Source organism: Eriocheir sinensis, chromosome 4 (genome assembly GCF_024679095.1).
Source record: "Eriocheir sinensis breed Jianghai 21 chromosome 4, ASM2467909v1, whole genome shotgun sequence".
In the NCBI taxonomy this organism is placed as follows: Eukaryota; Metazoa; Arthropoda; class Malacostraca; order Decapoda; family Varunidae; genus Eriocheir; species Eriocheir sinensis.
In genome coordinates, this window is record NC_066512.1 from 14,056,039 (window position 1) to 14,083,998 (window position 27,960).

Sequence of the window (27,960 nt, forward strand, 5' to 3'; positions counted from 1 at the left end):
GACTATTTTCTACTCCTTTACGTATACGAAAAAACCCGTTGCCACAAGCTGGGATTTTATTCACCTCCGAGTGGCCTAAAGCTAAGATTATCCACATGCTGTCCTGTAGACAACCTATCAACCCTGACTCTAGATTCTCTCTTTAATGAGAGGATCAAAGATGAGCTAAGAGGGGCAGCATGAGCCAAGCAAGATTTTTTATATTTTTTAAAGTTATGGCTAATAGCGCTGGTAGGCTTTCTTTGAGTTTAGGGGTCTGGTGTTCGGCACAAGCCGGTCATGGCGCAGAAAAGTGTTTATAGTGGTGCCATCTTTTCGTGGCTAATGCTGTCCCCCGGAGCTCATTCGAGATTGACTTGGGCTTTTCTTCTAAAGTCCGGGTTGATGGGTGGTCTTCAGGACAGCATGTGGGTAGTCTTAGGACACTCGGCGGTGGCTGAAAAATCCCAGGTGGTAGCGGCGGATTCGAACCCGAATCGTCCAGGACGCAGTGAACACAGGACCCGCACGCTAACCACTCAGCCACCGCCTCCCCAAAAACCCATAACATGTTGCCACGTTAACACTTGCCTGAGCCATAACGGACCGAGAGGCCCTACCAACAAAGCCTACCGGAGCCATAGGCTAAAACGTATGTATATACACACACACACACACACAGACATATATATATATATATATATATATATATATATATATATATATATATATATATATATATATATATATATATATATATATATATATATATATATATATATATATATATATATATATATATATATATATATATATATATATATATATATATATATATATATATATATATATATATATATATATATATATATATATATATATATATATATATATATATATATATATATATATATATATATATATATATATATATATATATATATATATATATATATATATATATATATATATATATATATATATATATATATATATATATATATATATATATATATATATATATATATATATATATATATATATATATATATATATATATATAACAATATTAACATTTAAATTGACAATATGGCCTAAGGACCAAGTCAGGGCTGATGGCGAAAGATAAAAAAATCCGCTCATTTCTCTCCGCATTTCATCACCCTCGCCGAGATGTAAGGCCGTTCCATCCCTTTCCTCTCTCCCTCTCCCATCCCTTTTATTCTCCCGTCGCGCCCTTCGCTGCCCTTCGCTGCCCTTCCCTTCCCTTCCCTTCTCGTTTCGTTGAACCGTCGGTCCACATCTTGCCTCGCAGCATTTCCCTTCACACATATATATTGCACAAAAAAATAACGCTGAAAAATTTGCGTTTATCATTTTCCGATGTTGCCTTCAGCCAAGCGGTTGTTTTTCCCAGACTCTTCTCTCGCCGGTTTTCAATAATTTCTCGTTGCCCAAACTCTGAAAACGCTGCAGCGTAGCGGCGCATGTTTGCTCGTTAACGGTGATTAACTTTGTACTCGCGATCAAAGTCGCGCGAGCTGGACGCTTTGCAGATATTGCCTCAAGACTCACTGGACGCCCAACGCGGCACAGCTACGACACAAAGCCTGCACTCCCTTACAACAGGATTTTTCCTATACTTTATCATTTTTACCAAATAATCAAACGAAATAAATCTCCTTTTTATCACTTATCCGTGTCAGATATACAGGTTCTCTAACTGAAGTCGCATATGTGTTCTAGTTTAAATCTTGTAATAAAAAACGCCATTGCAATAATTCCTATTTGAATCGTATGATACCTATTCCTTTTACTTACCTAAGAAACACAGATAAAGATGCATCAATATTTTGTCCTTTAATCATGTTGCTTTACCATTTCTTCGATATATATATTTGAAAAAAACTATTTGAAATACTTTGTTATTACCGGGAAACACAGATTCCTTCTTACGCAACAAGGCAAGCAAAATGTATCTATTTACATCATTACTTCCTGCCGCGTATATATATATATATATATATATATATATATATATATATATATATATATATATATAGATATATATATATATATATATATATATATATATATATATATATAAAACTGCAATATTTGGCAACTGTGTCGCATAGTAGAAATCTCCCTCGCATATCCAGGTAAGAAAAACAGGAGATTTGTATATACTTGCCGGTCTCTCACGAACACTCATGTGTTCATATATATTCTAAGGAACACAAAATTTTTGTTATTTTTTCTTAACTCTATCACGTACATAACTGCGTACAAGACAGCCACAGCAATTTATGGGATCGACTACTACCCCTCCGTGGATCAGTGACTAGCGTGCGTGGCTACAAAGACGCGAATCCTGGCCCGGGCAGTCGGCGAGCAGCCCACCCAGCTGTTCCTTCTGCCTTTCGGGCTGGTCGATAAATGGGTATCTGGGGAAACCTTGGAAAGATAAACTGTGGTAGCCCAGATGTCGAACTGGCCCAGTGACAGGGGGTAATGGGTTCTCGCCTACCATACGGTCATGGGCCATTGCGATGAGATGAGCACCGTCGCCACGCGCAGGTATAACGTATTCCCCAAACTTTAACTTTATACTATGACAGGAATTTCTTGTATATTTAAAAAGTAAATATAAAAGCTTCGCTGAATTTCGTAATTGAATCGCATAGCATAATATTATTTTAATTTCAGGATGAGAGATTTACATACAATACTCAGGCAAGTCAAGGCAATCCAGTCCCGCCAACACGTGGAGAGACCATAGGCCTATGTCGCATGACGGATCATGAAGAGGGTGCCGCCAGACCGACTATCGGCTGACGTCAGACGAGCCTAAGAAGTCAGTCTGTCGACGACGACTGGCGTGTCTCTTATCATTAATCTTTAAAGTAAATCCATTTCGGCAGAGGCAACTTGTATTTTTTTCTCATGTCTTCGTAACTTTTCCCTCGCTTTCCCTTACCTCTACCTCTACATCTACTTGCCTATCAATACCTTACCCTCCTCCTTCTCTTCCTCTTCATCCTCCTTCTCCTCCTCCTCCTCCTCGTGATGAGCCAATAGGCTTTCTGTTGCCTATCATTCCATGTTTCCATGTTTCCTCCTCCTCCTCCTCTTCCTCCTCCTCCTCCTCCTCCTCGTCTGGCCCACCTGTGCCAGCCCTCGTAACAATGCAATAGGAACATAAGAGCATAAGAAGTATGCAAGAGGTCAGTTGGCAGTGTGTGTGTGTGTGTGTGTGTGTGTGTGTGTGTGTGTGTGTGTGTGTGCGTGCGCGCGCGCGCCTCTTATCTCATCTTTGATCCTCACTTTAAAGAGAGAATCTAGAGTCAGGGTTGATAGGTTGTCTACAGGACAGCATGTGGATAATCTTAGCTTTATGCCACTCGGCGGTGAATGAAATCCCAGCTTGTGGCAACGGGCTTTTTCATATATATAAAGGAGTAGAATATATATATATATATATATATATATATATATATATATATATATATATATATATATATATATATATATATATATATATATATATATATATATATATATATATATATATATATATATATATATATATATATATATATATATATATATATATATATATATATATATATATATATATATATATATATATATATATATATATATATATATATATATATATATATATATATATATATATATATATATATATATATATATATATATATATATATATATATATATATATATATATATATATATATATATATATATATATATATATATATATATATATATATATATATATATATATATATATATATATATATATATATATATATATATATATATATATATATATATATTTATTTATTTATTTATTTACAGCTAAGGAGACAGTTCAAGGGCGTGAAGAAGAAAAAAAAAAAAAAGCCCGCTACTCACTGCGCCCGAACAGAGGTCAAATGAGTGTCCAAAAAGAGAGATCAATTTCGGGAGGAGAGGTGTCCTGATACCCTCCTCTTGAAAGAGTTCAAGTCGTAGGCAGGAGGAAATACAGATGAAGGAAGATTGTTCCAGAGTTTACCAGTGTGAGACATGAAAGAGTGAAGATGCTGGTTGACTCTTGCATAAGGGGTTTGGACAGTATAGGGATGAGCATGAGTAGAAAGTCGTGTGCAGCGGGGCCGCGGAAGGAGGGGAGGCATGCAGTTAGCAAGTTCAGAAGAGCAGTCAGCATGAAAATATCGATAGAAAATAGAAAGAGAGGCAACATGGCGGCGAAATTTAAAAGGTAGAAGACTATCGTATGAGGAGGAGAGCTGATGAGACGAAGAGTCTTTGACTCCACTCTGTCAGGGAGAGCTGTGTGAGTGGACACATGAGATGCATACTCCATACGAGGGCGGACAAGGCCCCTGTAATTGGATAACAACTGTGCGGGGGAGAAGAACTGGCAGAGACGGTACAGAACGCCCAGGCTCGAGGAAGCTGATGTAGTAAGAGATGAGATATGAAGTTTCCAGATGAGATTTTGAGTTAAGGATAGACCGAGGATGTTTAGTGTTGAGGAAGGTGATAGCTGAGTGTTGTCAAAGAATAGGGGATAGTTGTTTGGAAGATTGTGTCGAGTGGATAGGTGGAGAAACTGTGTTTTTGAGGCGTTGAAGGACACCAGGTTCCTCTTGCACCAGTCGGAAATAATAGTAAGGTCTGAGGCTAAGCGTTCTGTTGCCTCCAGCCTTGAATCGTTAAGTTCCTGTTGGGTGGGTCTTCTATTAAAAGAAGTTGAGTAATGCAGAGCGGAGTCATCGGCGTAAGAATGGATAGGACAGTTCGTTTTGGAAAGATCATCAATGAACAACAGAAAGAGAGTGGGAGATAGAACAAAACCCTGTGGGACACCACTGTTAATAGGTTTAAGGGAAGAACAGTGACCGTCTACCACAGCAGAAATAGAACGGTCAGAAAGGAAACTGGAGTTAAAGGTACAGAGAGAAGGATAGAAACCGTAGGAGGGTAGTTTGGAAAGCAAAGATTTGTGCCAGACACTATCAAAAACCTTTGATATGTCCAGCGCAATAGCAAAGGTTTCACCGAAACGGCTAAGAGAGGATGACCAGGAGTCAGTTTGGAAGGCAAGGAGATCACCAGTAGAACGCCCCTTGAGGAACCCACACTGGCGATCAGATAGAAGGTCAGAAGTGGAAAGGGGCTTTTGAATCTTCCGGTTAAGGATTGATTCAAAAGCTTTAGATAGACAAGAAAGTAAAGCTATAGGACGGTAGTTTGGGGGATTGGAACGGTCACCCTTCTAAGGCACAGGCTGTATGAAGGCATACTTCCAGCAGGAAGGAAAGGTAGGTGTTGACAGGCAGAGGCGAAAAAGTTTGACCAGGCAGGGTGACAGCACGGAGGCACAGTTTTTAAGGACAATAGGAGGCACTCCATCAGGTCCATAAGCTCTCTGAGGAATGAGGCCAGAGAGGGCATAGAAAACATCATTTTGAAGAATCTTTATAACAGGCATAAAAGAGTCAGAAGGGAGATGAGTAGGAGGAATATGCCCAGAATCATCCATATATATATATATATATATATATATATATATATATATATATATATATATATATATATATATATATATATATATATATATATATATATATATATATATATATATATATATATATATATATATATATATATATATATATATATATATATATATATATATATATATATATATATATATATATATATATATATATATATATATATATATATATATATATATTAAACATCGCCGAGTGACGGAAGATTACCCAAATGCTGTCCAGATATTCAATGAAACCTATACACCTCAGTGACTTCAGCTTAGAGGATTACCGGGGGGCAGCCTGGACCCAGCCAGTATCCTATATCACGGCATCAACTCCTGGTCTATGGCCGTCCACCAGGCCTTTTTGAAGTGCCTACCAGCGCTATGGGCAGCACATAAAACACACCCTCATTCACTCCTACACCCATACATCCACACACCCACATGCGCGCTCGCATTAGAACGAAACAGGAAAGGGTATGTCCTGTGATATGAGGAAGTTTTTTACGAAAAACGACTGACTGCCCTCATCAGGTCTGGGAGAGTTTGCGAGAAAAGCGGACAGTTGCCGGCGTCACGAATTAGGAAGTCTTGACGGTAGAACAGATAGTCTTGCAGTTTTTTTTACTGGAAGGGAAGCAACTCGAGGGCAAAATCAATATATCCAACCAAAAAAAGCCCACCAGGAGCTGCTCCGACAAAAGAAAAACAGAACGAGAGGCCAGAAGAGATGTCAAATCTGGTTGGGGAGGTGTCTTGTTACACCATGGTTGGAGGAAGTCTTGAGCGGAAAACGGACAGTTAGCGTCGTCAGATAATTGCACCGCCTGGTTGGAGGAAGTCTTCGTTGAAAAATGAGAGTTGCCGTCTCTATATTGAAAGAGGTGTACACACTATATATTTTTGAGTAATTCTAGCTTGTTTTCTCCATATTGTGTGTGAATTCAGCAGCATCGTAAAGAATTAGCATGTCTGCAATGAAGTGATCAAACCTAAAAGTGCTCCATACCCAACTTTTTGTTGACTTTTTGTTTTGTGCCATTGAGCTGTCTCGCTTGCTGTAAAAAAAATCAAACTTGCAGAAGGTAAGAAAAGAAGAGCGCAGAAGAGCGCCATGAGGGGCGGCGAGCTGCTTCTTAAAGTTACCGTTACGGCTGTACTTCTGGAAACACTTGCACTTCTACATGGTGGGGTGAGTGATGCTGTGTGCTTCAATACCGTACAAGAACATGCAGCGAAATATACTGTCCTAAGTTTTTATACGTAAGATGTTGCTTTAAAGTAGGTCAGCAGTGAAATTTACCTTTGAATACATGTGTGTGTGTGTGTGTGTGTGTGTGTGTGTGTGTGTGTGTGTGTGTGTGTGTGTGTGTGTGTGTGTGTGTGTGTGTGTGTGTGTGTGTGTTTGTGTGTGTGTGTGTGTGTGTGTGTGTGTGTGTGTGTGTGTGTGTGTGTGTGTGTGTGTGTGTGTGTGTGTGTGTGTGTGTGTGTGTGTGTGTGTGTGTGTGTGTGTGTGTGTGTGTAATTCACAACGGCCTGATCACGAGTTGGACTCGCCTTCGCCAGCAGGTACCCTCCCGACGTGAGCAAGTGCTCTTTATTGTCGATCTCTGGGTACTGCCAGGACCTCAGACACCACATACCCTATCCCCAATGCTCAAGGGGGGACAGTAACCACTCCTATTCAACGGAAAGAATCCGGCCTGAGCGGGCTCGAACCGCCACCCTGTCAGACCGTGAAGCCTGGCAGCGCAGAGCTCTAACCAGTTGCGCCACGGAGTGGTGTGTGTGTGTGTGTGTGTGTGTGTGTGTGTGTGTGTGTGTGTGTGTGTGTGTGTGTGTGTGTGTGTGTGTGTGTGTGTGTGTGTGTGTGTGTGTGTGTGTGTGTGTGTGTTTATTCGTATGTGTGTGTGTGTGTGTGTGTGTGTGTGTGTGTGTGTGTGTGTGTGTGTGTGTGTGTGTGTGTGTGTGTGTGTGTGTGTGTGTGTGTTTATTCGTATGTGTGTGTGTGTGTGTGTGTGTGTGTGTGTGTGTGTGTGTGTGTGTGTGTGTGTGTGTTTATTCGTGTGTGTGTGTGTGTGTGTGTGTGTGTGTGTGTGTGTGTGTGTGTGTGTGTTTATTAGTGTGTGTGTGTGTGTGTGTGTGTGTGTGTGTGTGTGTGTGTGTGTGTGTGTGTGTGTGTGTGTGTGTGTAATAATAATAATATAATAATAATAAAAGGGATTATTATAGGAAACATTGCAGCCCTTGAGCTGAAAATAAACATAGATTTTGTTGGTGAAATATATAGGTAGAGAATGATAATCATGATAATAATAATAACAATAATAACCATAAAAATAATAATAATAATAATGATGATAATAATAATAATAATAATAATAATAATAATAATAATAATAATAATAATAATAATAATAATGACAATAATAGTAATAATAATAGTAAATGTAATGATAATGGAATAGAAAGTATTAATAATAATGGAAATATTTACAATTGCTGCTCTATGAGTAATTTATGGGCCTGTCACACCTTAACGTTTTAGAGAACGTATGGCTAGCGTATGGAAAACGGTGGCACACGCTCATGCAGCGCTGAATAAGTTATGGGTACGCTGCTCCATCGTTAGGGTACGTACGGTGCCGTACGTCGTCGTACGCAGGGAGGGACGACGAAGTTTTGAGAGCATGCAAAATTTCGACGTATGACGTGTAGCGTGGCAGTTACGTTATGCATACGCTGGGGATGTTAAAGGCACGTTAGGCGATCGTTATCATTCGTTCTCTGATCGTTCCTCACGCGTTGTATTTTATTATAGTATGCGCAGCCCAGCCCAGACGCATTGTTGTCGTGTTAACGATCATTGGACGTGTAGCGAACGGATGTACACCGTGTTGGACGTGATGGCAACGGATGCAAAACGTACATCACGCGCTGAGATCGTTGTCTTATACGCTCTGCATACGTCGACAACGCGCCGAAAAACGAAGAGTTCAGCGAACGCCACCGTTTAACATGTTTACCATACGCTAGCCATACGTTCTCTAAAACGTTAAGGTGTGACAGGTTCTTTACATTGAATTGATGCTGTTCATCATTACGGACACGGCGCTGTTCTTGTAGCGGTCCGTTCGTCCCCGTACTGAAACAAGTTTGTTGCAATGTGTAACTGATTGCCGGGGACGGGAGACTGTAAGAGGGAGAAGGTTGCGGTGGCTGGGGTGGATGAGCAGACTGGTTGCACAACGCTGCAGCGGGTTGAGTGTCGCTCTTGGAGGGTGGTGAGGATGAGGGAGTTGAGGGCGTTATGATAGGTGGTTTAGCTGGGACCCAGGATGATCCTGCAGACTCGTTTTTGTACCTGCTCAAGTTGGCGGCGTTGTGTGAGGCTGAGGGAGGACCAAGCTGGAGACGCGTACGTGAGCTTCGGGAATATGAGTGTGTTGTACACACTCGCCAGCTCACGTTCGGGAGTCACCAGTGTCTTGAGTCGCCACAGTAGATAAAGTTTATATGTGGCGGATCTGACGAGTAGTGTTGTGTGGTCCATCCATTAGAGTTTGCTCTCTATGGTTACCCCAAGTAACTTTGCTGACTGGACCCACTGGAGGGGAGTGTTGTTGAAGAAAACTACAGGAGAAGCGGCGGGGACTGAGGAGGTGTTGATGTGTATCACTGTAGTTCTGGTGTTGTTGATGGTGACTGTTGAATGTTGTCCATGTGTGTAGGCTGTGTAATAGGTCCTGGAGTTGACTGTAGTCCGGGTTATTGTTGATGGTGACTCCGAGTGTTATGTCGTCTACGTACTTCTAGCGGCTGGGGGTGTGGGTCAGCGGGTCGTTAATCAGAATCAGAAAGTATAAGGTTTGATTCACACTTTCGCTCCGGTCCCGCTCCGCTCTCGCTCCGCTCACGGTCCTGGTGCATTCACACGTCCGGTCCGCTCTCGCTCCACTCTCGCTCCCATCATACCCTCTCAACACCAGTGGACGTCATACCAGCAGGATGTGTGACTTTTCTCGAGCCGATTTGGCAAAAATAGCCAGTGTGACATCCGGGTTACCACAGTTTACCCTCCCCAGGTTTCCCCAGGTACCCATTTATCGACCAGTCAGAGATGGAGGATGAACAGCTGGGTGAGCTGCACGCCGTCTGCCCGGGCCGGGATTCGAACCCGCGGAGTAGAAGCCAGGCACGCTGACCACTAGACCGAGGTTAATTGCCTTGCTGATGACTGTGGTGTGGTGGAGGAGGTCGAAAGCCTTTTTGAAGTTAATGAGGGCAAGGGCTACTAATTCTGGGGAAAACTCTTGATAATTTTTGATGGGAAGGTCGACTGGTGTTGTAGAGCGTTTGGATTTCAGTCGACACAGTGATCTGGCGACCTCATAGTCCTGGACTAGTGGGAGAGGGGACGGAGTGGGCAGGTAGTCTGGGATTGAGGTGAGGTCTTCGGGAAATACCCGTACAGGGAAAACACAGCAGCACAACACCGCAGACTCGGAGTACAACTAGTCAGCACAAGGCTACGGGAGGCCGTCGGCAAGATATGGGAAAAAACTAGACCGCCAAGACGACGTGAACTACACCCACGTCGAGGAGCTTGACGGCAGCACGGATATGGTCCACCCCTAGTTTCCGCACAGCTTGAAGTCCCTACGAGACTAACCGCCCACACGTCACTTCACACAAGTGACACCATAGCTTAGCTTAGCTCTCTACACACAGACAAATCAAACACACACCCACCCATCATGTCGGGGGTATACAAATAGGGTGCCCGATAAACGATAACTACACCAGAACAACTAACGAACCTACGCCATACAACTGTACACTCCTACTGTCTTTCCAATTCCCCCACCTGTACCTTCACCACTAACCCACTTCCTCTTCGTACTATACCCTTGATTAAAAAAAAAACTTCGTACTCTACCCTTGATTAAAAAAAAAGAAAGTGGGGAGGGACCGACAGATGGTGGCAAAATGAGTGTTGACCGGCCTCGGCTGCTTCTGTCGCCGGGAGGTGGGAGACGCCTGGGATGGGATGTGTGTTTTGGGTAAGTCCGCAAGGTCCCTGATTTTTTAGTACCACTTGCTGATGTTAGACTGCTTGAGGCTGTGGATCTTCTGGGGGTAATATGTGGCTTTGGCTTTCTTTATTTCCCGTATTACTTGGTTCTGCAGGGGCTTGTAGAATGTAGAGTGAAGGGTTGTTGTGGAAGGCTTGGTTCCACTGCTCAATTAGGTATTTTATCCTAAGTGTGATCCACGGGGTGTCTGAAGGATGAACTCGCCGTGTTTTCAAAGGGAAGAAGTATTGGTAGACTGTGCTTAGTGTGTTGGTGTAGTGTTTCCACTTGTCGTGAACGTCTTCCGCGGTGAGAAATTCAGTCCAGCGGTGGTGCGTGATCCACTGTCCGAACGAACGGGTGGCTGAGTCCGTTACTGGCCTGTAGGTCTTGGTGATGGGTGGGCCCTTGCTTGAGGTGATGGGCGTAGGTGTCCACAGGACTGACAGGTGTGTGCTGCGCCCCATGGGGGGGAGGGGCTTGGGGGGAGGTAGAGGTGTGTCAGGTCAGTGAGGATTAGATCTAAAGTGTTTGGACCGTGTGTGGGGATATTAATCACCTGCGTGAGATTTAGTTGTTCTTCTATGTCACTGATTTTTAATTGATTGAAGTCACCACATATTATAACTTTTGCCGAGGGGAAGAGTGTGCGCTGTTGGTCCATATTTACTATGATGTGGTCGATTAGCGTGCAGGTGGAGGCAGCGCGAGGGGAATGATATACAAGACAGATGAGCACAGAGGCTGCGTGGCGGGGGTGGGAGGGGGGAATAGCTTCACCCAAAGGGTTTCGACACCCTCAGGGGGTTCCACTGGGAGCAAAAAGAAAAACAAAGGAAGAACAAACAACAGCAGACCTGCTGGTCCTTAAGAGGCTGTTTGTGACAAGCTACACTAACTATCTAATCAAAGGTGGAAGATGAAGGACAGCAAAGGCGAAGGCTACTCCCTCCAGCCAAAGCTGGTAGGAAAGGAAAAAGAACCATGCAGCATGGAAAAACTGCATGGAAATTATGTAGGAAAGAGGAAAGAACTACCATTACTGCTACCACTAACCGGGCGATAAAAGCGGACAAGGACACCAGTATTCGAAAGAACTTAACGTTATTACGACAACGAATAATATCTTAGTTGCTGGTTGGATCCAAAATACTTGTCTAATCTATTCTTGAAGGCCGCAACTGTTGTACTATCAACGACATCACAGGGTAAAGAGTTCCAAACATTAACAACTCGATTGAAGAAGTGTTTAGCTTCGTGCGACGAGAATCTTTTACCACTTATCTTCAAATAGTGATTTCTTCTTGTTCTATTTGATCGATCAATTATATAGTAATCTTCCGCATTAATATCACTGAATCCTTTAAACATTTTAAACACTTCTATTAGATCGCCTCGCATTCTTCGTTTTGATAGGCTGAATAAATTTACTTCTTTAAGCCTTTGTTCATATGATGAATTTCTCAACCAAGGAATCATCTTTGTTACTCTTCGTTGAACCCGTTCCAACTTTTCTATGTCTTTTCTGTAATAGGGAGACCAAAACTGTACACAGTACTCTAGATGGGGTCGAACCAACGAATTATACAGTTTTACTATTACTTTTCCGATTTATTGTTAAAGACTCGTCCGATGAAGCAAACCAATTTGTTTGCAGTTTTAACAACCTCTGAACAATGCTGACCGGGCTTTAAATCGCTTGATATAGTGATTCCAAGATCCTTTTCTTTACTTACTGCAGAAAGTTGTTGGCCATTCATAACGTACCGAACGCGATTGTTATTTTTTTCCGAAGTGCAACACTTTACATTTGTCAACGTTAAATTTCATTTGCCATTGATTGGCCCAACGTGCAAGTCGATCTAGATCTGATTGTAAAGCTTCTTCGTCGAGTGTCGCAGTTACTTTACTAGCAATTTTTGTTTCATCAGTAAATTTTGATACTTTGCAAGTCAGCCCATCATCGATATCATTAACATAAATTAAGAAGAGCATGGGGCCAAGCACTGATCCTTGAGGTACGCCGCTTCTGACATCGAGCCAGTTAGATGTAACACCGTTTAGAACTACTCTCTGTTTCCGCTCAGAGAGCCAGTCCACAAGCCAATTGTGAATGTTACCCGAGATACCGTGCTCCAATAGTTTGCTGAGCAATCGTCTTTTATTTATTTATTTTTTTTTTTTACGTCGTTGCCTGTTGCGCCGGTAGGCATCTTCCTGGTGGGGCCTGATGGTCGGCCCAAGGCTTCTTCCAGGTGGGGCCTGATGGTCGGCCCAGCCCGTTCTGGCGCAGGCGAGTGTTTATAGTGGCGCCATCTTGCATTGGCTCATGCTGCCCCCCGGAACTCGTTCTTGATTCGCTTGGACGGCTTCCTCTAGAGTCCGGGTTGATGGGTGGTCTTCAGGACAGCATGTGGGTAGTTTTAAGCCACTCGGCGGTGACTGAAAAATCCGAGTGGTAGCGTGGGGATTCGAACCCGCGTCGTCCATCACGCGGTGAATGTGGGCCCAGTACGCTACCAGTTCGGCCACCGCCTACCCTGGTAGGGGACTTTATCAAATGCCTTTTGAAAATCCAGATATATGATATCTACTGATCTGCTTTCATCGAACACCTCAAAAATATAAAGAAAAAAATCAAGTAAGTTAGTTAAACACAAACGTTTACTACGGAAGCCATGTTGCGAATTATTTATTATATTATTTTCATCGAAGAATTTCACCATATTGTCCCGAACGATAGTCTCCATTAACTTACAAACAATCGATGTCAGGCTAATTGGTCGATAGTTTCCTGGATGAGACTTGTCCCCCTTTTTGAAAATTGGTGTGACATTTACTAGTTTCCAATCCGACGGAACTTTTCCAGCTGATAAAGATTTATTGAATATGATGGAGAGCGGTTTACAAATTTGATGTTTGATTTCTTTTAAGACCCTAGGGGTAATTTTGTCTGGACCAGGAAGGAGCTTTGCTTACTTTAGTCTTTTCAATTGTGCGTAAAACGTCACTTTCCACGATGAGCACGCCACTTAACATCTTTTCGGTCCTTCTAACCTCCGGCGGTTGAGGTGATAAACAATCTTCGTCGGTAAATACGGATGCGAAAAAGTCATTTAGGATTGTAGCCATTTCTTTTTCATCGTTCGTGTGGTTACCATTATCATTAGCAAGCGGTCCGATACCGCAAGTGAGTGACTTTTTACTATTTACATAGCTAAAAAATTCTTTAGGATTAGATTTACACGTTTCCGTTATATATTCTTCAAGATTTTTCTTGCTTCGTTTTATTAATTTCTTGGTTTCGCGGCGAATTCTCTCCAACTCTAGTTTGTCAGCCTTACTCTGAGTTGATATATATCTACTGTATAAGCGTTTCTTAAGAGATAGGCTATTTTGAATTTCGTTATTCCACCATTTGGGTTTCTTCTTAAAAGCTGAATGTCTGTTACGATAGGGTACGCATATGCTTATGGCATTGTTCAATATTGTGGTGAATGCCCCCCAAGATTTATCAATATACGTTTCCGCCGAGATTTCAGTCCAGTCAGAATTATTTATTTATTTTCATATTGATGCTGAATGTGATTGTTCGGTGATCGCTAGAACTAAAAATTGGACCAACATTTAATTCGTTAACTAGATCAGCTGTCGTTGAAAAGATAAGGTCAGGTATATTATTTTCCCGAGTCGGCTCTTGAACGTGTTGATGTAAATCACTTTCTAGTAAATTTGTGTACAGGTCGAGCCCTGTATGACAGTTCAACGGTTCACCCCTTCTTTTCACTGGCAAGTTAAAGTCCCCAACAATTACTGCCTCGCAACTGCTACTTGTTTCTAATAATAATTCACTTAATGCGTGGTCGATATCAAGAGTCTGCCCTGGCGGTCTGTAGATAAGTCCAATTACTATTTTACGAGATTTATTTTTAATTTCAATGAAGACCGTGTCTACATTGGTTATAATATCTGTTTTCACGGATACTGGATGGAGAGAGTTGTGGATATAAAAGATATCGCCTCCACCCCGTTTGTTCTCTCTTTCATGATTAAAGATGGTATAATCCGGTAATCTATATTCCGCAATGAAATCTCTATTTGAAGTGTCTATCCAAGATTCTATGACTCCGATGATGTGATGATGATTTGTAGCTGCGAGGACTTCTAAGTCTTCAAATTTGTTACGTAGGCTACGAGCGTTTATATAGCAAGCTTTAATGTGATTCGAGTCGGGGATTTCGCGGGTTGAGTGCTCCCTTACGGTGGAGCTGCTGGTTTTCTCGCCTCCGCGTTTTTTGGCTTTCGAGGAGCCACTTGGTCACAGAGCAGCTTCCCGAAACGGGCTGCTCGAACAGGGCTTAAGTGGATGCCATCAGCAAGGAACAAGTCTGAATCGTAGTAAAAACTGTTCCACAAGTTAGCGAACTGGACATTTTCTTGTGAGCAACGGGACTGAAGTCTGTTGTTTGTGCTGAAGGCCTTACTGTAAAAGGTAGATTCGGCACCGACCCTCGGGAGGATTCCTGAGATTATGATGTTACTGGCATCCGTTTTACGTTTATACTGCTTGATCATGCGGCGGTATTTCTCAAGCAGCTCCTCAGAACGGATTGCCTTTACGTCATTTGTCCCCGCGTGAATGACTGAGGGTGTTTCGATCGGCATTTCTCGTGACATCATCGCACGCTGCGGTGATGTTGTCCAGTCTGGCACCTGGATAGCAGTAACGTTTTCTGCGGCCGTTTGATGAACGACCACAGAACTCAGCCAGCCGGCCACGCACCATGGAGTCCCCAACTAGGCGAGTCTCAAACTCATCCTCCATGGTGTCTGCCAGCACCTAGAACCTATTGAAGGTAGTGGGGGTCAGTAAATCCTTGGTTGCCTGCTTCGGTTTGGCTCCATTCCTTACAGGTTGGAACCCGACATCCTGTGAAGCAGGAAGAGAAGCGTTAAGTGGGGCAGGCTGGAAGTTGTCCTGTGGGGCAGGCTGGGAGTTAGCCTTTGAAGCAGGCTGGGGGTTAGCCTGTGAGGCAGGCTCGGGGTCAGCCTGTGAGGCAGGCTGGGGGTTGTCCTGTGAGGCAGGCTGGGGGTTAGCCTGTGAAGCAGGCTTGGGGCTAGCCTGTGAGGCAGGCTGGAGGTTAGCCTGTGAGGCAGGCTGGGGGTTAGCCTGTGAGGCAGGCTGTGAGTCAACCTCTGAGGCAGGTAACACGTCCTCCCGTGAAGCAGGAGATTCGTCTGGAGAGGGCACAGTCTCGGTGGAGGGCCTCTCCACCATCGATGGTGGAGTCACTGCCACATTATTTGAAACAAATCCCTGAAGGGCTTCGAATTTCTTTTCAAGACTTTCCATTCAGTCACAGCCTTCTGAAGTTGTAATCTTTGAACGCAGAGGCGGCAAGTTCTACTCAGCTAGAAGTACTGAGCTGCAAATCGTCCGGGACAGACGTCACACTTAAGCTTCGAAGGCATTGTTAGAAATTTAAGCGAGTTAACAGTTCGGGCAAATATTAAAAGCGCTTTCGAAATAACTTAAAGTGTGACCATAAATTGAATTGGATAAAAATTGTGCATGGAAATTAGATACTGCTGTGTTAGATGCCTCCAACACTGGGAATTCGCTCCCACAGGGTCTTCAAAACGCCTCAAAGACCAATCGCTTGTCCTGAGCCTCGGTCACGAGAGAGACTTTCACAACCCGGCGCTTTTCAGCAGGGAGGAGTGCAGTTGGGAGCGGTAATAAAGGGCTAAAAATCCCACACCTCGCTTGACTGTTCTGAGACGATGGAAGATTTGGTAGTCGGTGATACTGCAAACTTTTGGAATTATCTGTTATGTTTCTGTTATCGCCACAACGTAGGCACTGGTGGACTTGATAGTAGTGATAGCCTCGTCTAGTATGTTGTTGAGAGAGGTTACGTTGGAGAGTAGCACGGTGGGCAGGTCTTACCACTGACGCGGGACTTCAAAGTGTTTGGTCTGCTAGGGCTTGGTTTGTCTCCTGGTGGTGGTGATCGCAGGTATGTTGTGAGGAACTCGTTTGCCTTTTCTCGCACTGCGATTTCGAAAGAATTCAAGCTCCTTTAGTTTTTTAATCACTTTCACTGGTGGGTAGGCGGAGGCACGTCGCAGGCGGTATAGGTCCGTTGCACTGTATTTTAGTGTGGGGGAGCACATTGCACTTAACACTGATAACGAGAAGAGTAGCAAGAAGAGAATGAGCGAAGGTAGGGGGCAGGTCGACACCTGACCCGGGCTGCTCCGAGGAGCACGAGTAACCATGTCCTTCCCGTGTGAGGTCAGGACAATTTTTTTTTCGTCGAAGTCTGTAGCACCAGTAGGCTGTCTTCAGGGGCTTGGTGGTCGGCCCGAGCCCGTCTTGGTGCAGGCAAGCGTTTTTAGTAGCGCCATCTTTTCTTGGCTCATGCTGCCCCCAGGATCTCATTTTTGATTGACTTGAACGGTTCTTCTAGAGTTCTGGTTGATAGGTGGTCTTCAGGACAGCATGTGGGTAGTCTTAGGCCACTCGGCGGTGACTGAAAAATCCCAGGTGATAGCGGCGAATTCGAACCCGCGTCGTCCAGAACGCGGTGAATGCGGGGCCCGCACGCTAACCACTCAGCCACCGCCTACCCCTAAAGCTGGCGATTGCGAGACCAGCGCGTGATCAGACCCAAGGCCAAGAAAGAGCAAGTCAACGGGGTGTGACAACGGTAGGAGTGACTAAACGAGGTCTGGGACAGGGCAACGTGTGAGTTCCAGGCTGACTTTTTCTGTGTACGCATGTCCTTCGCCTCATTTTCGTTGAGGCATAGGTATAACTGTGTGCTCTACAGTTGTGAGTGTCACAAGGCTCTCTTGGCCTTGGAGCCCTAGTGCAGCAATGCACAGTACGTAGCCTTGGCATCAGTATTTTGATTCAACGAAACAACAATAACTTGAAGTTCCTCCTTTTCTGTCCTATTTCTATGATGTGTGTGTGTGTGTGTGTGTGTGTGTGTGTGTGTGTGTGTGTGTGTGTGTTTGTGTTTGTGTGTGTGTGTGTGTGTGTGTGTGTGTGTGTGTGTTTGTGTGTGTGTGTGTGTGTGTGTGTGTGTGTAATTCACCTCTTGGTCTGCTGCGGGTCTCTCTCGAGACAGCCAGCCGTTACCCTACGAAAGAAGCTCAGAGCTCAGTGACCGATCTTTGGGGAGGACTGAGACCACTCACACACAACACACCGCGACAACGAGGTCACAACTCCTTGCCTGACGTCGCGTACCTACTCGCTGCTAGGTGAACAGGGGCTACACGTGAAAGAAGATAAACCCAACGTATCTTCACCCGGTCGTGGAATCGAACCCCGGTCCTTCTGGTTGTGAGCCAGACGCGCTACCCCTGAGCTTCCGCGCCGTGTGTGTGTGTGTGTGTGTGTGTGTGTGTGTGTGTGTGTGTGTGTGTGTGTGTGTGTGTGTGTGTGTGTGTGTGTGTGTGTGTGTGTGTGTGTGTGTGTGTGTGTGTGTGTGTGTGTGTGTGTGTGTGTGTGTTTATGCGTGTGTGTGTGTGTGTGTGTGTGTGTGTGTGTGTGTGTGTGTGTGTGTGTGTGTGTGTGTGTGTGTGTACGGACTTGAGAAGAGTTGTCTAGGTGGCCACGCTGTGGCATCATAGAAATAGGACGGAAAAGGAGGAACCTCGTTATTGTTGTTTCGTTGAATCAAAATATTGAGCCCAAGGATACGTACTGTGCATTGATGCACTAGGGCTCCAAGGCCAAGAGGGCCTTGTGACACTCACAACTGTAGAGCACATAAGTATACCTATGCCTCAACGAAAACGAAGCGAAGAACATGCGCACACAGAAAAAGTCAGCCTGGAACAGACACGTTGACCTGTCCGTGACCACGTTTAGTCACTCCTACCGTTGACGTCACACCAAAGCTTACCCCCTATGGTGGGAGGCGGTACAGGCCAAGTATGTTGACTCCCTCTTTCTTGGCCTTGGGTCTGATCACGCGCTGGTCTCGCAATCGCCAGCTCTGTGTGTGCCCAGCGCATGACAGATGTGATTGTCTCTGGAATGGAGGCACACATTCCACGTACTTTCTCTACTCCCCATGCTAAAAAGCCTTGGTTTAATCACGCTTGTTCTCGTGCTGTTAAAGATAGAGAGACAACTCACAAAAGGTACCAGAGCCTTCGCACTCCTGCAAACCATGATCTTTACATTTCTGCCCGGAATCGTGCCAAATCTATTGTCAAAACCTTGCTTTTTCTAATTCTTCCAGAGACTTCAGGCATCTAGCCAAAAATATCTCCTCCAATTTCATTTCTTCATCTTTTCCTCCTCTCCTTAACCCTGACGGCAGCACTGCCGTCTCATCTATCTCTAAGGCTGAACTCTTCTCTCAAACATTCTGTAAAAGCTCCACTCTGGACGATTTTGGGCATATTCCTTCTACTCATCCCCCCTCTGAGTCCTTTATGCTTATGTTATTAAGATTCTTAAGAATGATGTTTTCAATGCCCTCTCTGGCCTCAACTCTCAGAAAGCTTATGGACTTGATGGAGTGCCTCCTACTGTCCTTAAAAACTGTGCTTCCGTGCTGACACTCTGCCTGGTCAAACTCTTTCATCTCTGCCTATCAACATCTAACTTTCCTTCCTGCTGTAAGTACGCCTTCATACAGCCTGTGCCTAAGAAGGGTGACCGTTCCAATCCCTCAAACTACCGCCCTATAGCTTTACTTTCCTGTCTATCTAAAGCTTTTGAATCAATCCTTAACCGGAAGATTCAAAAGCACCTTTCCACTTCTGACCTTCTAACTGATCGCCAGTATGGGTTCCGCAAGGGGCGTTTTACTGGCGATCTTCTTACTCTCTTAACTAACTCTTGGTCATCCTGTCTTAGCCGTTTCGGTGAAACTTTCTCAGTTGCGCTAGACATATCGAAAGCTTTCGATATAGTCTGGCACAACTCTGCTTTCTAGACTGCCCTCCTACGGTTTCTATCCTTCTCTCTGTTCCTTTACCTCCAGTTTCCTTTCCGGCCGTTCTATCTCTGCTGTGGTAGACGGTCACTCTTCTTCCCCTAAACCACTCAACAGTGGTGTTCCACAGGGCTCTGTCCTATCACCCACTCTCTTCCTGTTATTCATCTATGATCTTCTTTCCATAACAAACTGTCCTATCCACTCATACGCTGATGACTCCACTCTGCATTATTCAACTTCTTATTTAACAGAATACTCTCTCAACAGGAATTACAAGACACCAGAATGGAGGCTGCAGAACGCTTAACCTTAGACCTTGCTATCATTTCCGATTGGGGTAAAAGGAACCTTGTGTCCTTCAATGCCTTAAAAACCCAATTTCTCCACCTATCAACTCGACACAATCTTCCAAACACCTGTCCACTATTCTTCGACAACACTCAGCTGTTACCTTCTTCAACGCTAAGCCTCCTCGGTCTATCATTAACTCAAAATCTTAACTAGAAACTTCACATCTTTTCTCTCACTAAATCAGCTTCCTCGAGGTTGCGCGTTCTGTATCGCATCCGCCAGTTCTTTTCCCCCGCACAGTTGCTATCCATATACAGGGGCCTTGTCCGCCCTCGTATGGAGTATGCATCTCACATGTGGGGGGGCTCCACTCACACAGCTCTCTTGGACAGAGTGGAGTATAAGGCTCTTCGTCTCATCAGCTCTACCCCTCTTACTGATAGTCTTCCTCCTCTTAAATTCCGCCGCCATGTTGCCTCTCTTTCTATCTTCTATGGATATTTTCACGCTGACTGCTCTTCTGAATTTGCAAACTACATGCCTCCCTCCCTCCCGTGGCCTCGCCGCACGCGACTTTCTACTCAAGCTCATCCCTTTACTGTCCAAATCCCTTACGCTCGAGTTAACCAGCATCTTCACCCTTTCATCCCGCACGCAGGTTAACTCTGGAACAATCTTCCTTCATCTGTATTTCCTCCTGCCTACGACTTGAACTCTTTCAAGAGGAGGGTATCAGGACACCTCTCCTTCCGAAGTTGACCTCTCTCTTGGCCACTCCTCTGAGCGCTTTTTGTGGGGGCAGCGGATAGCATTTTTTTTTTCATTATTGTTTCCTTTTTTTGCCCTTGAGCTGCTTCGTCTGCTGTAAAAAATATGAAAGAAAAGAAGAAAGTCTCTGGAACAGATATGTAAAGCTCGGAAATTACGATAGCATCCCATGAAAAAAAAACATTAATAATGATGATTTTGTCTCAAGATTGCATATGTCTTTACTCCATTCCTTTTTTTGGTAACGACAAACAATGATCTTTGGTAAACCTATTAAAACATGTATGAAAATTCTTATAAACAAAAGTGGGGACGCTGATTTTACAAAACGTATGTACATGAATACCATGAGGATTTGGCGGTGTGGTTGCTGAATATTTTATGCTTGATCTATCCATATTGTACTGCCTGCGATAAATATTTTCCGATAAATTGGCAAAAAATAAGCGTCATATATTTCAGATTCTGCTGAGCATGTGGCGATCCAGGACCAGCACGATGACGCAGCGGCCACAGTTTTGGCTTAACAAGATCGAGGACGCGCCTTTGCGTACTCGCGTGACTGGTGACACAGCAAGCAATAACACTGCGGATGGAGCTCGCATCGCGGCGCACAGTAACTCCTCTGTCACTGCTATGGGGCAACACATCAAACAGACTAAACATGGACAGGAGGAAGAGTTTGAGCGCAGAAACCTTGCCCTGCTTCGTTGGTGTAACAAACCTCCCGCACGGATCGTCAATCCGCTCCTGATTTGGCGAGTGGCATTCAAATATGTGTTGCCGGGATCTCTGATGCTGTTTACGGTGCCTAAGGTAGGCCATTTGCTTCTTTTAAGAATATATTACGAGGAATTGGGTATGTTTTCGTTTAGGAGTATATATCTGTAATATTCTTGGTGCGTACACAACTAAAAGTTTTTAATGTGATTTTGCATGCTTATATTTATAACTAAATAATGGGGAGCATACGCCCGGGGTGGGGGGCGTTACTTCATTCACTTGCCCCCTCTACTCCTGACGGTTCCCCAGAGCAAGCCCCCAGGCGACTGCCTTAACAGCCCCGAGCCACTCCCGGTAAAATCGATCAACTTGCCCATCCATGAGCTACGTGGGAGTCCCCTTAGTCTCCTCCACTCAGGATTGTCTCGTACAGAAACAACCATATGAGCAGGATCGACGTCCAGAAAGCGTGCCACGTGCCCATATAGCCAAAGTTGGCGTTCACAGACTATGCTGGTAACAGGCCTCCATTCAGTTTCATCGCGCAGTCGCCGGTTCGACACGAGGTCATTCCAGCGATACCCCATGATTCAGCGAAGGCACTTGGTATCAAAGGCATCGACACGTCTCTCCAAGCCACTATTCACTGACCTCGTCTCACAGCCATAAGGTAAGAGAAGGAGCACAGGCGACTTAAATATTTCGGAACTTTGTCTGTCGAGCGACTCCATAACACCGTTGGCCATGCAGATCGGCAAAGGCTTCCTGGTAAGACACACGGTTCACACCCTTGTTATGCACTACACTACCAAGGTATGTGAAATTTTTGGTGACCTCGACGTCCTCACCATATGCATGACTAGCCTGAATTATGTCATTCAGCAAGCCTCCAAACGACTGGACCTTAGCCAAAAGATGCTCCGTAACGACTTTGATCAATAACTATAACTAATATCCACTCCATGCAAATGTTGAAAAGGGATGTAACAAAGACGTACCCCTGTTTCACTCATGAATTAACAGGAAAGAAGCCAAAAAAAACCCTCCACTCTCACTCCCAAAATAAAGGCCAGTCATCAGGTCAATAATTCTTGCAGGAATCACACGGGTCCGCGGAAAGTCCAAGAGTGCCTCACGATGAACTGAGTCAAATGCCATCTTGAGATCGACATAGGCTGTAAGTAGCGCCTGCTGAAACTTATGCCGGCGTTCACCAAGGACGCGAAGTTCTAGGATCCGATCAAGTGTTGACGTACCGGGCGTGAATCCAGAATGCTCATGTCTCTGAAACTTAAGCAGATGAGATGGAGTTCGCAGCAACAGATAAGCGAACACTTTGCCCGGCACACTGAGAAGTGCAATACCAAGATAATCGTTGCAGTCCTGTCGGTCCCCGTTCCCTCACCAGATACGGACAACCAACCCCCTTTTCCAGTCAACAGGAGTAGCATTGGAGTGCCACACGGCAGACAGCACCACGTATAATCCATGGATCATGGGTTTGCCACCGGCTTCCAGAATTTCCGCACTAATATTACAGATTACAGCTGCGTTTCCACCCTTCATCTTCCCACAGACTCCCTCACCGCCGCTAGAGAGGTTGGGATTTTGTCTATTTGTTGATTAGCAGCCGCCATCTGCAATTCGGTCAAAGGGAGCTGTCCGCATAGGGGCTTACCGTGTACAACTGCCCAAACTACTCGGCCCAACGAGCCTGTTACCCATCCGCGTCTGATATTATCTGCCCATTGACTATTCGAATAGTACTCATCTGAGATGTGGATTTGAAGCGGAGCTTCTTCAGAGCTCAGAAAGCAGATCTAAGGACATTTGTATTTAGACAACCATCGATATCCTCTGCGAGCCCTCTGACATACCTCTCCTTATCCCTCCTCAGAGGGGTTCTAGTCCATCGTGACAAAGTCCAGAATTGTTCCGAGTCTTCAGCTAGCATTGCAGCACGACTCTCCTCTATACACTCCAGTGTCTCCTTCTAGGCAACTCAACTTCAAGACTTTGGGTGCTCTCCAATGCACTCACACCTCGGCAGCTTTGAGAGATTCCCGTTTAAAGATATCCATAGCTTGAGATTTTCTTGGATCTGATGCATAGCCTTTAGTTTGCAACAAGTGTGTAGTCGGTCGCAAAGATCTCAGGACTCCGGATGACCCAGGTGTTCTTGAGGATCCTCCGACGAGTACTAACAAGGATGTGATCGATCTCTTTTGTCACATGGCCAGCATTGCTGTACCTGGTAGGGGAAGGTATATCTGAATGAATAACGCTGTGCGCTCAATCAACCCGAGCTGTATCTTTTCTGTCTTCCTGAAAAATCCATCTCTCCATTGGAAGTGCCAAACTCCGATTACGGGTTGGCACGCCCTCAGCCTTAGTCTTCCCACACTTGTTTGCCGTGGGTTGCGTCCCTCTAAGGTTGGGAGATGGAAGTCCTGAAGGTTTAGCAATGTCGTAGTCGTGTGCACCGTGTCACACCTCATGTCCCTCATTTCGGCCGTGACAGCGGCCTCTCCTGGCTCAGAGAGGTTAGTCGGCTAGTCTACGTTACTACAAGCCAAGGGGACACCACTGTGTTAGGTGGCGAATCCGTAAGCTCTCCTGCTACCTCTGGGCCAAACGATCTGTCTCCCTTTGTAGGGTTCAGTGGTGGGTGGGGGCGTCGGAGATTGAAATTGATACATTTTCATGGCATCCAGTACTCTGACAGGTTGGGGGACGGGTAGGAGAGCACCACTTCCGCGCCACCCACACACCGCCTACTTTTCTTGGGCACCGCCAGGGTGGTGCAGACGAGACACGAGCTCGTCGAGCCAGGCCCGGGGATTAACCTTATGTGGGCTCTCCGTGTCGGTGCCTGGAACATCCTGGGCCCCTCTGAGGATTAGCGATTACCCCATCTGTCAGCTGAATTTAGAAGGTTGAGAGTGGACATTCTCTGGGACGAGAAGACCTGGCAATAAAGAGATAAAAAAATGGGGATTATACCTACTATTGGTGAGGCCAAAGCGATGGTCCCCGTCTCAAAGGAGTAGCTATAGCCATTTCTAGCCGACTGGGGTTCTCTGTTGTTGGTATTTATCCGGTTGATGATCGCATGATATTGGTGAGGTTGAAGCACACCTCTGGATTCATATCTCTTATTGCAGTGTACGCCCCTGCCGATACAGTATGAACCTGAGGAGAAGAGATGTTCTATGCCAAGCTCGAGTCTATAGTCGACCAGTCTCCCCGCGTGACAGACACATTGGCTTTGGCGACTTCAGTGCACCCATTGGCACAGAGAGAGTTGGCTATGAGTTATGTGTTAATCCTCATGGCTCAGGCACCAGAAACGTGAGCAGTTCTTTCCTTCTGAAGTTTGCAAAGTCCAGAAGGCTGGGGATTGCTGGTTCCTGTCTCCAAAGTCGCTAGCCACGCCAGTGGATTTAGCATAGCAATGTTTCTATTTATCCTAACTGTAAAATGTTTAGCGTCTAAGACACGGTTCATGCAGGTTGGGTCTACCGCGCTAAGGAATTTCATCACTTGGATGAAGGAGAAGACTCCAACGACTCCCCGACCTCTCAATGCAGTGGTGGTGAGACACCCGCTGGCCAGGCTCGCCTCCGCTTACAGGTTAATTTACTTAGTAACATTTATGTTTCTTATCTCTGGTTCAAGTACAGTATCTTAGTTAAATACACGTATTTTGTTACATTACATATGGTATTCACTAAGAGGGTCCTGGTCGACTTTAGTATCATGTGACATACTGAATAATCTAATTTGAAATAATACCTGCAGCCATACATTAATAACAGTTTACAATAGCTGCTAAATTACTCCCACAGAAATAAGTCCATGCTGTTATGCTTCATTCTATTTCCAAGCTCTAATAAAAAAAAAAAATAGTCACTAATGTAATGTTAGACATACTGTTCTGTCTCTAACACGAAAACTATAAATCTAAATACTCTACGACTTTCTTACACGTTTTCAGAGACAAATTCCTGAACGGCAAAGCAATCCTCGAGTATGACGATGAATGGCGAAACGTCACGCAGAGTTTAGAAAGTTGGGAAACACGTTTCAACAAATACTGGCTGCCTGCACTCGTCTCTCAGGGATTTCTGCCTCGAACTCAAGAGTTCAACGAAACACTGCACAAAATCATTAGAACATACCAGGCATATGTAAACAACTATGTAAGCAAGTCTGGTGCTCTCTTGGCCAACCCTTCACAAGAGGAAAATCAGTTTTACGGTGTAAAAGAAATGGACATTGCCTACCTCATGATGCTGTATGGACCTTGCATGGGTCTCTCCAAGATATTAAAAAATGCCTATAACTTCAGCGACCTTATACAACGATTCAGGAACATATCGTTCACTTTCAACCAATTTCTGCATCACGTGGTCTGGACCCATGACATGGGAATGCCCGATGAACACTGGATGACCTACACGGAGATGTGGGAGCCTTGTCGAATAAAGTTCGACTACATCCTTAAGTTAGAGACTATTAAGGAGGAGATGGAACATTTGTTCTGCAGGGTGTTGGGCTTCCAGGAGGTCAGCTTTCCGGTGAAGCACCGCAGCTACGGCCACGACCTCGGCCTCTCTGACCAGGAGTACTACGCGACCGTGAGCAGGGAGCTGATGGACCGACTGCTGTTTATTTACAGGCACGATTTCGCTATCTTCGGGTACAGTCAAGACCAGTAGTGCACGATAAGGAGGAAGAAAGAGTTTGTTATTTGGACCTTCTGGCAGGAACGGAGCAGCGCTCTTTTTTCAGTACCGGAAGCACCTTAAGGAAAAAAAAAGCCTGCTATGCTCTGCTCCTATAAAACGAGGATAGGTGAGTGGCCAAAAAAGAGGCTCAGTGTTGGTAAGAGAGTTGTTTCGGTACTCCCTTGAAAGAATTCAAGTCGTCGGCGGGAGGAAACACAAACGAAGGAAGGCTGTTCCAGAGTTTACCAGCGAATGCTATGAAAGAATGAAAATGTTGATTAACTCCTTCATAAGCGATTTGGACAGAATAGGGATGAGTTAAAGTAGAAAGTCCAAGGCCGCGAATGATGTGGAGGCATGCAGTTAACAAGTTCAGAAAAAAAAGTCAGTATGATAATTTTGGGAGAAGATAGAAAGGGAGGCGACATTGCTGCAGAATTTTAAGTGGTACGAGATTATCAGTTAGAGGAAGGGAGTTGATGACGTGAAAAGTCTGTGGCTCTACTCTGTCTAAAAAAAGCGTGTGTGTGGAACCACCTCTACACATGAGATGCATTCTCTGGAGCATGGTTAACCCCAACCCCATAAATCCCCCTCTCCCCACACACAAAAAAGTTTTCTCACCTGACACTTACTCCCCCCAGGACACATTCCCTCATGGACATTTTCTCCTCTTGAAAATATCCCTCCTAGCACAAGGCCCACACGCACACGTGTCTACGCAGGGCTGTTTTTATCACCTACTCAGAAAACGTGGAGGAAAGCTCAGTCTTGGTCTGGTGCACAGGTACAGAACTAAAGATAGAATCAAGCACTGTTGCCATAATTGATGGCTTTGGATTTCTACCTCTTGAAGATGTTTAAGTTGGAATGAGATACACAAAAAGAAAATTCCCCCGAAGGACTAGAGGAGCTTGTAGAATATTTTTACTCAGTTTATGTTAGTGTCAGTTTTTACAGTGTGTAGACAGCAGCCCACCAGCATGATGTGTGACTTGTCATCCCTGATGTAGAAGATAAAACAAAAAAAACTGTGTGAGGGTTCGAATCTCCCAATTTTTCACTTGCTCGGTCACGAACATCCACCGCTGTGGACACCCATTAATGCATCCCGTTAAGACTGGTCCCCAGGTTCCCTTACCCTGCTTCTGGAAGAACGAGGTAAACCACCATAAAAAATAAAACACAACACATAATGTATCGAACAAAAGCTCCTCCAAATATGTTTAGCTCTATGAGATGGACGCAGACAGTCGAGATGATTATAAGGGCTATATTTTTCTGTATTCAACCTTAAGGGCATTATGATTTGATAAATATTCCAATGAGAATAGTCCGACTGGCAGCTCTGATGTTTTTTTTCTTATTTGTGACAATTACAAAGATGCCCATATTTATTCTCTAGAGTCTGAAATGTTTACTGTAAAAATTATATCTATGACGTTTCAACTAAACACTTATTAATGGCCTGTTCTTTTCCTCTTTTTTTTTACTAAACGAAATTCTTTTCAAGAAATAAAGAGTATTCAATATGTTTGTGATATATGGCAAGGAAATTGAACTGGATACTACCTGGGGAAGGGGATATATATCCAGGAGGGAATAAGGAAGGGGGAAGTATATTCTGAGGGAAATTAATCGTGTGTGTGTGTGTGTGTGTGTGTGTGTGTGTGTGCGTGTGCGTGCGTGCGTGCGTGCGTGCGTGCGTGCGTGCGTGCGTGCGTGCGTGCGTGCGTGCATGTGTGTGTGTGTGTGTGTGTGTGTGTGTGTGTGTGTGTGTGTGTGTGAGAGAGAGAGAGAGAGAGAGCAACTGACGCGCCACC

At 44.5% G+C, this 27,960-nt stretch overlaps 2 protein-coding genes across 2 annotated transcripts in view; one reads left to right on the forward strand and one right to left on the reverse strand.

The window, feature by feature from the left end:
- Window positions 1-27,960, reverse strand: part of LOC126982222 (nephrin-like) — a 64,243-nt gene that overhangs the window by 31,180 nt on the left and 5,103 nt on the right. The gene's annotated exons all lie outside the window — the stretch shown is intronic.
- Window positions 6,418-27,341, forward strand: LOC127008675 (uncharacterized). Its single transcript, XM_050880981.1, has 4 exons — window positions 6,418-6,773; window positions 21,147-21,500; window positions 24,919-25,040; window positions 25,405-27,341. The coding sequence occupies exons 1-4, from the start codon at window positions 6,696-6,698 to the stop codon at window positions 26,126-26,128; spliced, it is 1,278 nt and encodes a 425-aa protein (XP_050736938.1). The 5' UTR covers window positions 6,418-6,695; the 3' UTR covers window positions 26,129-27,341.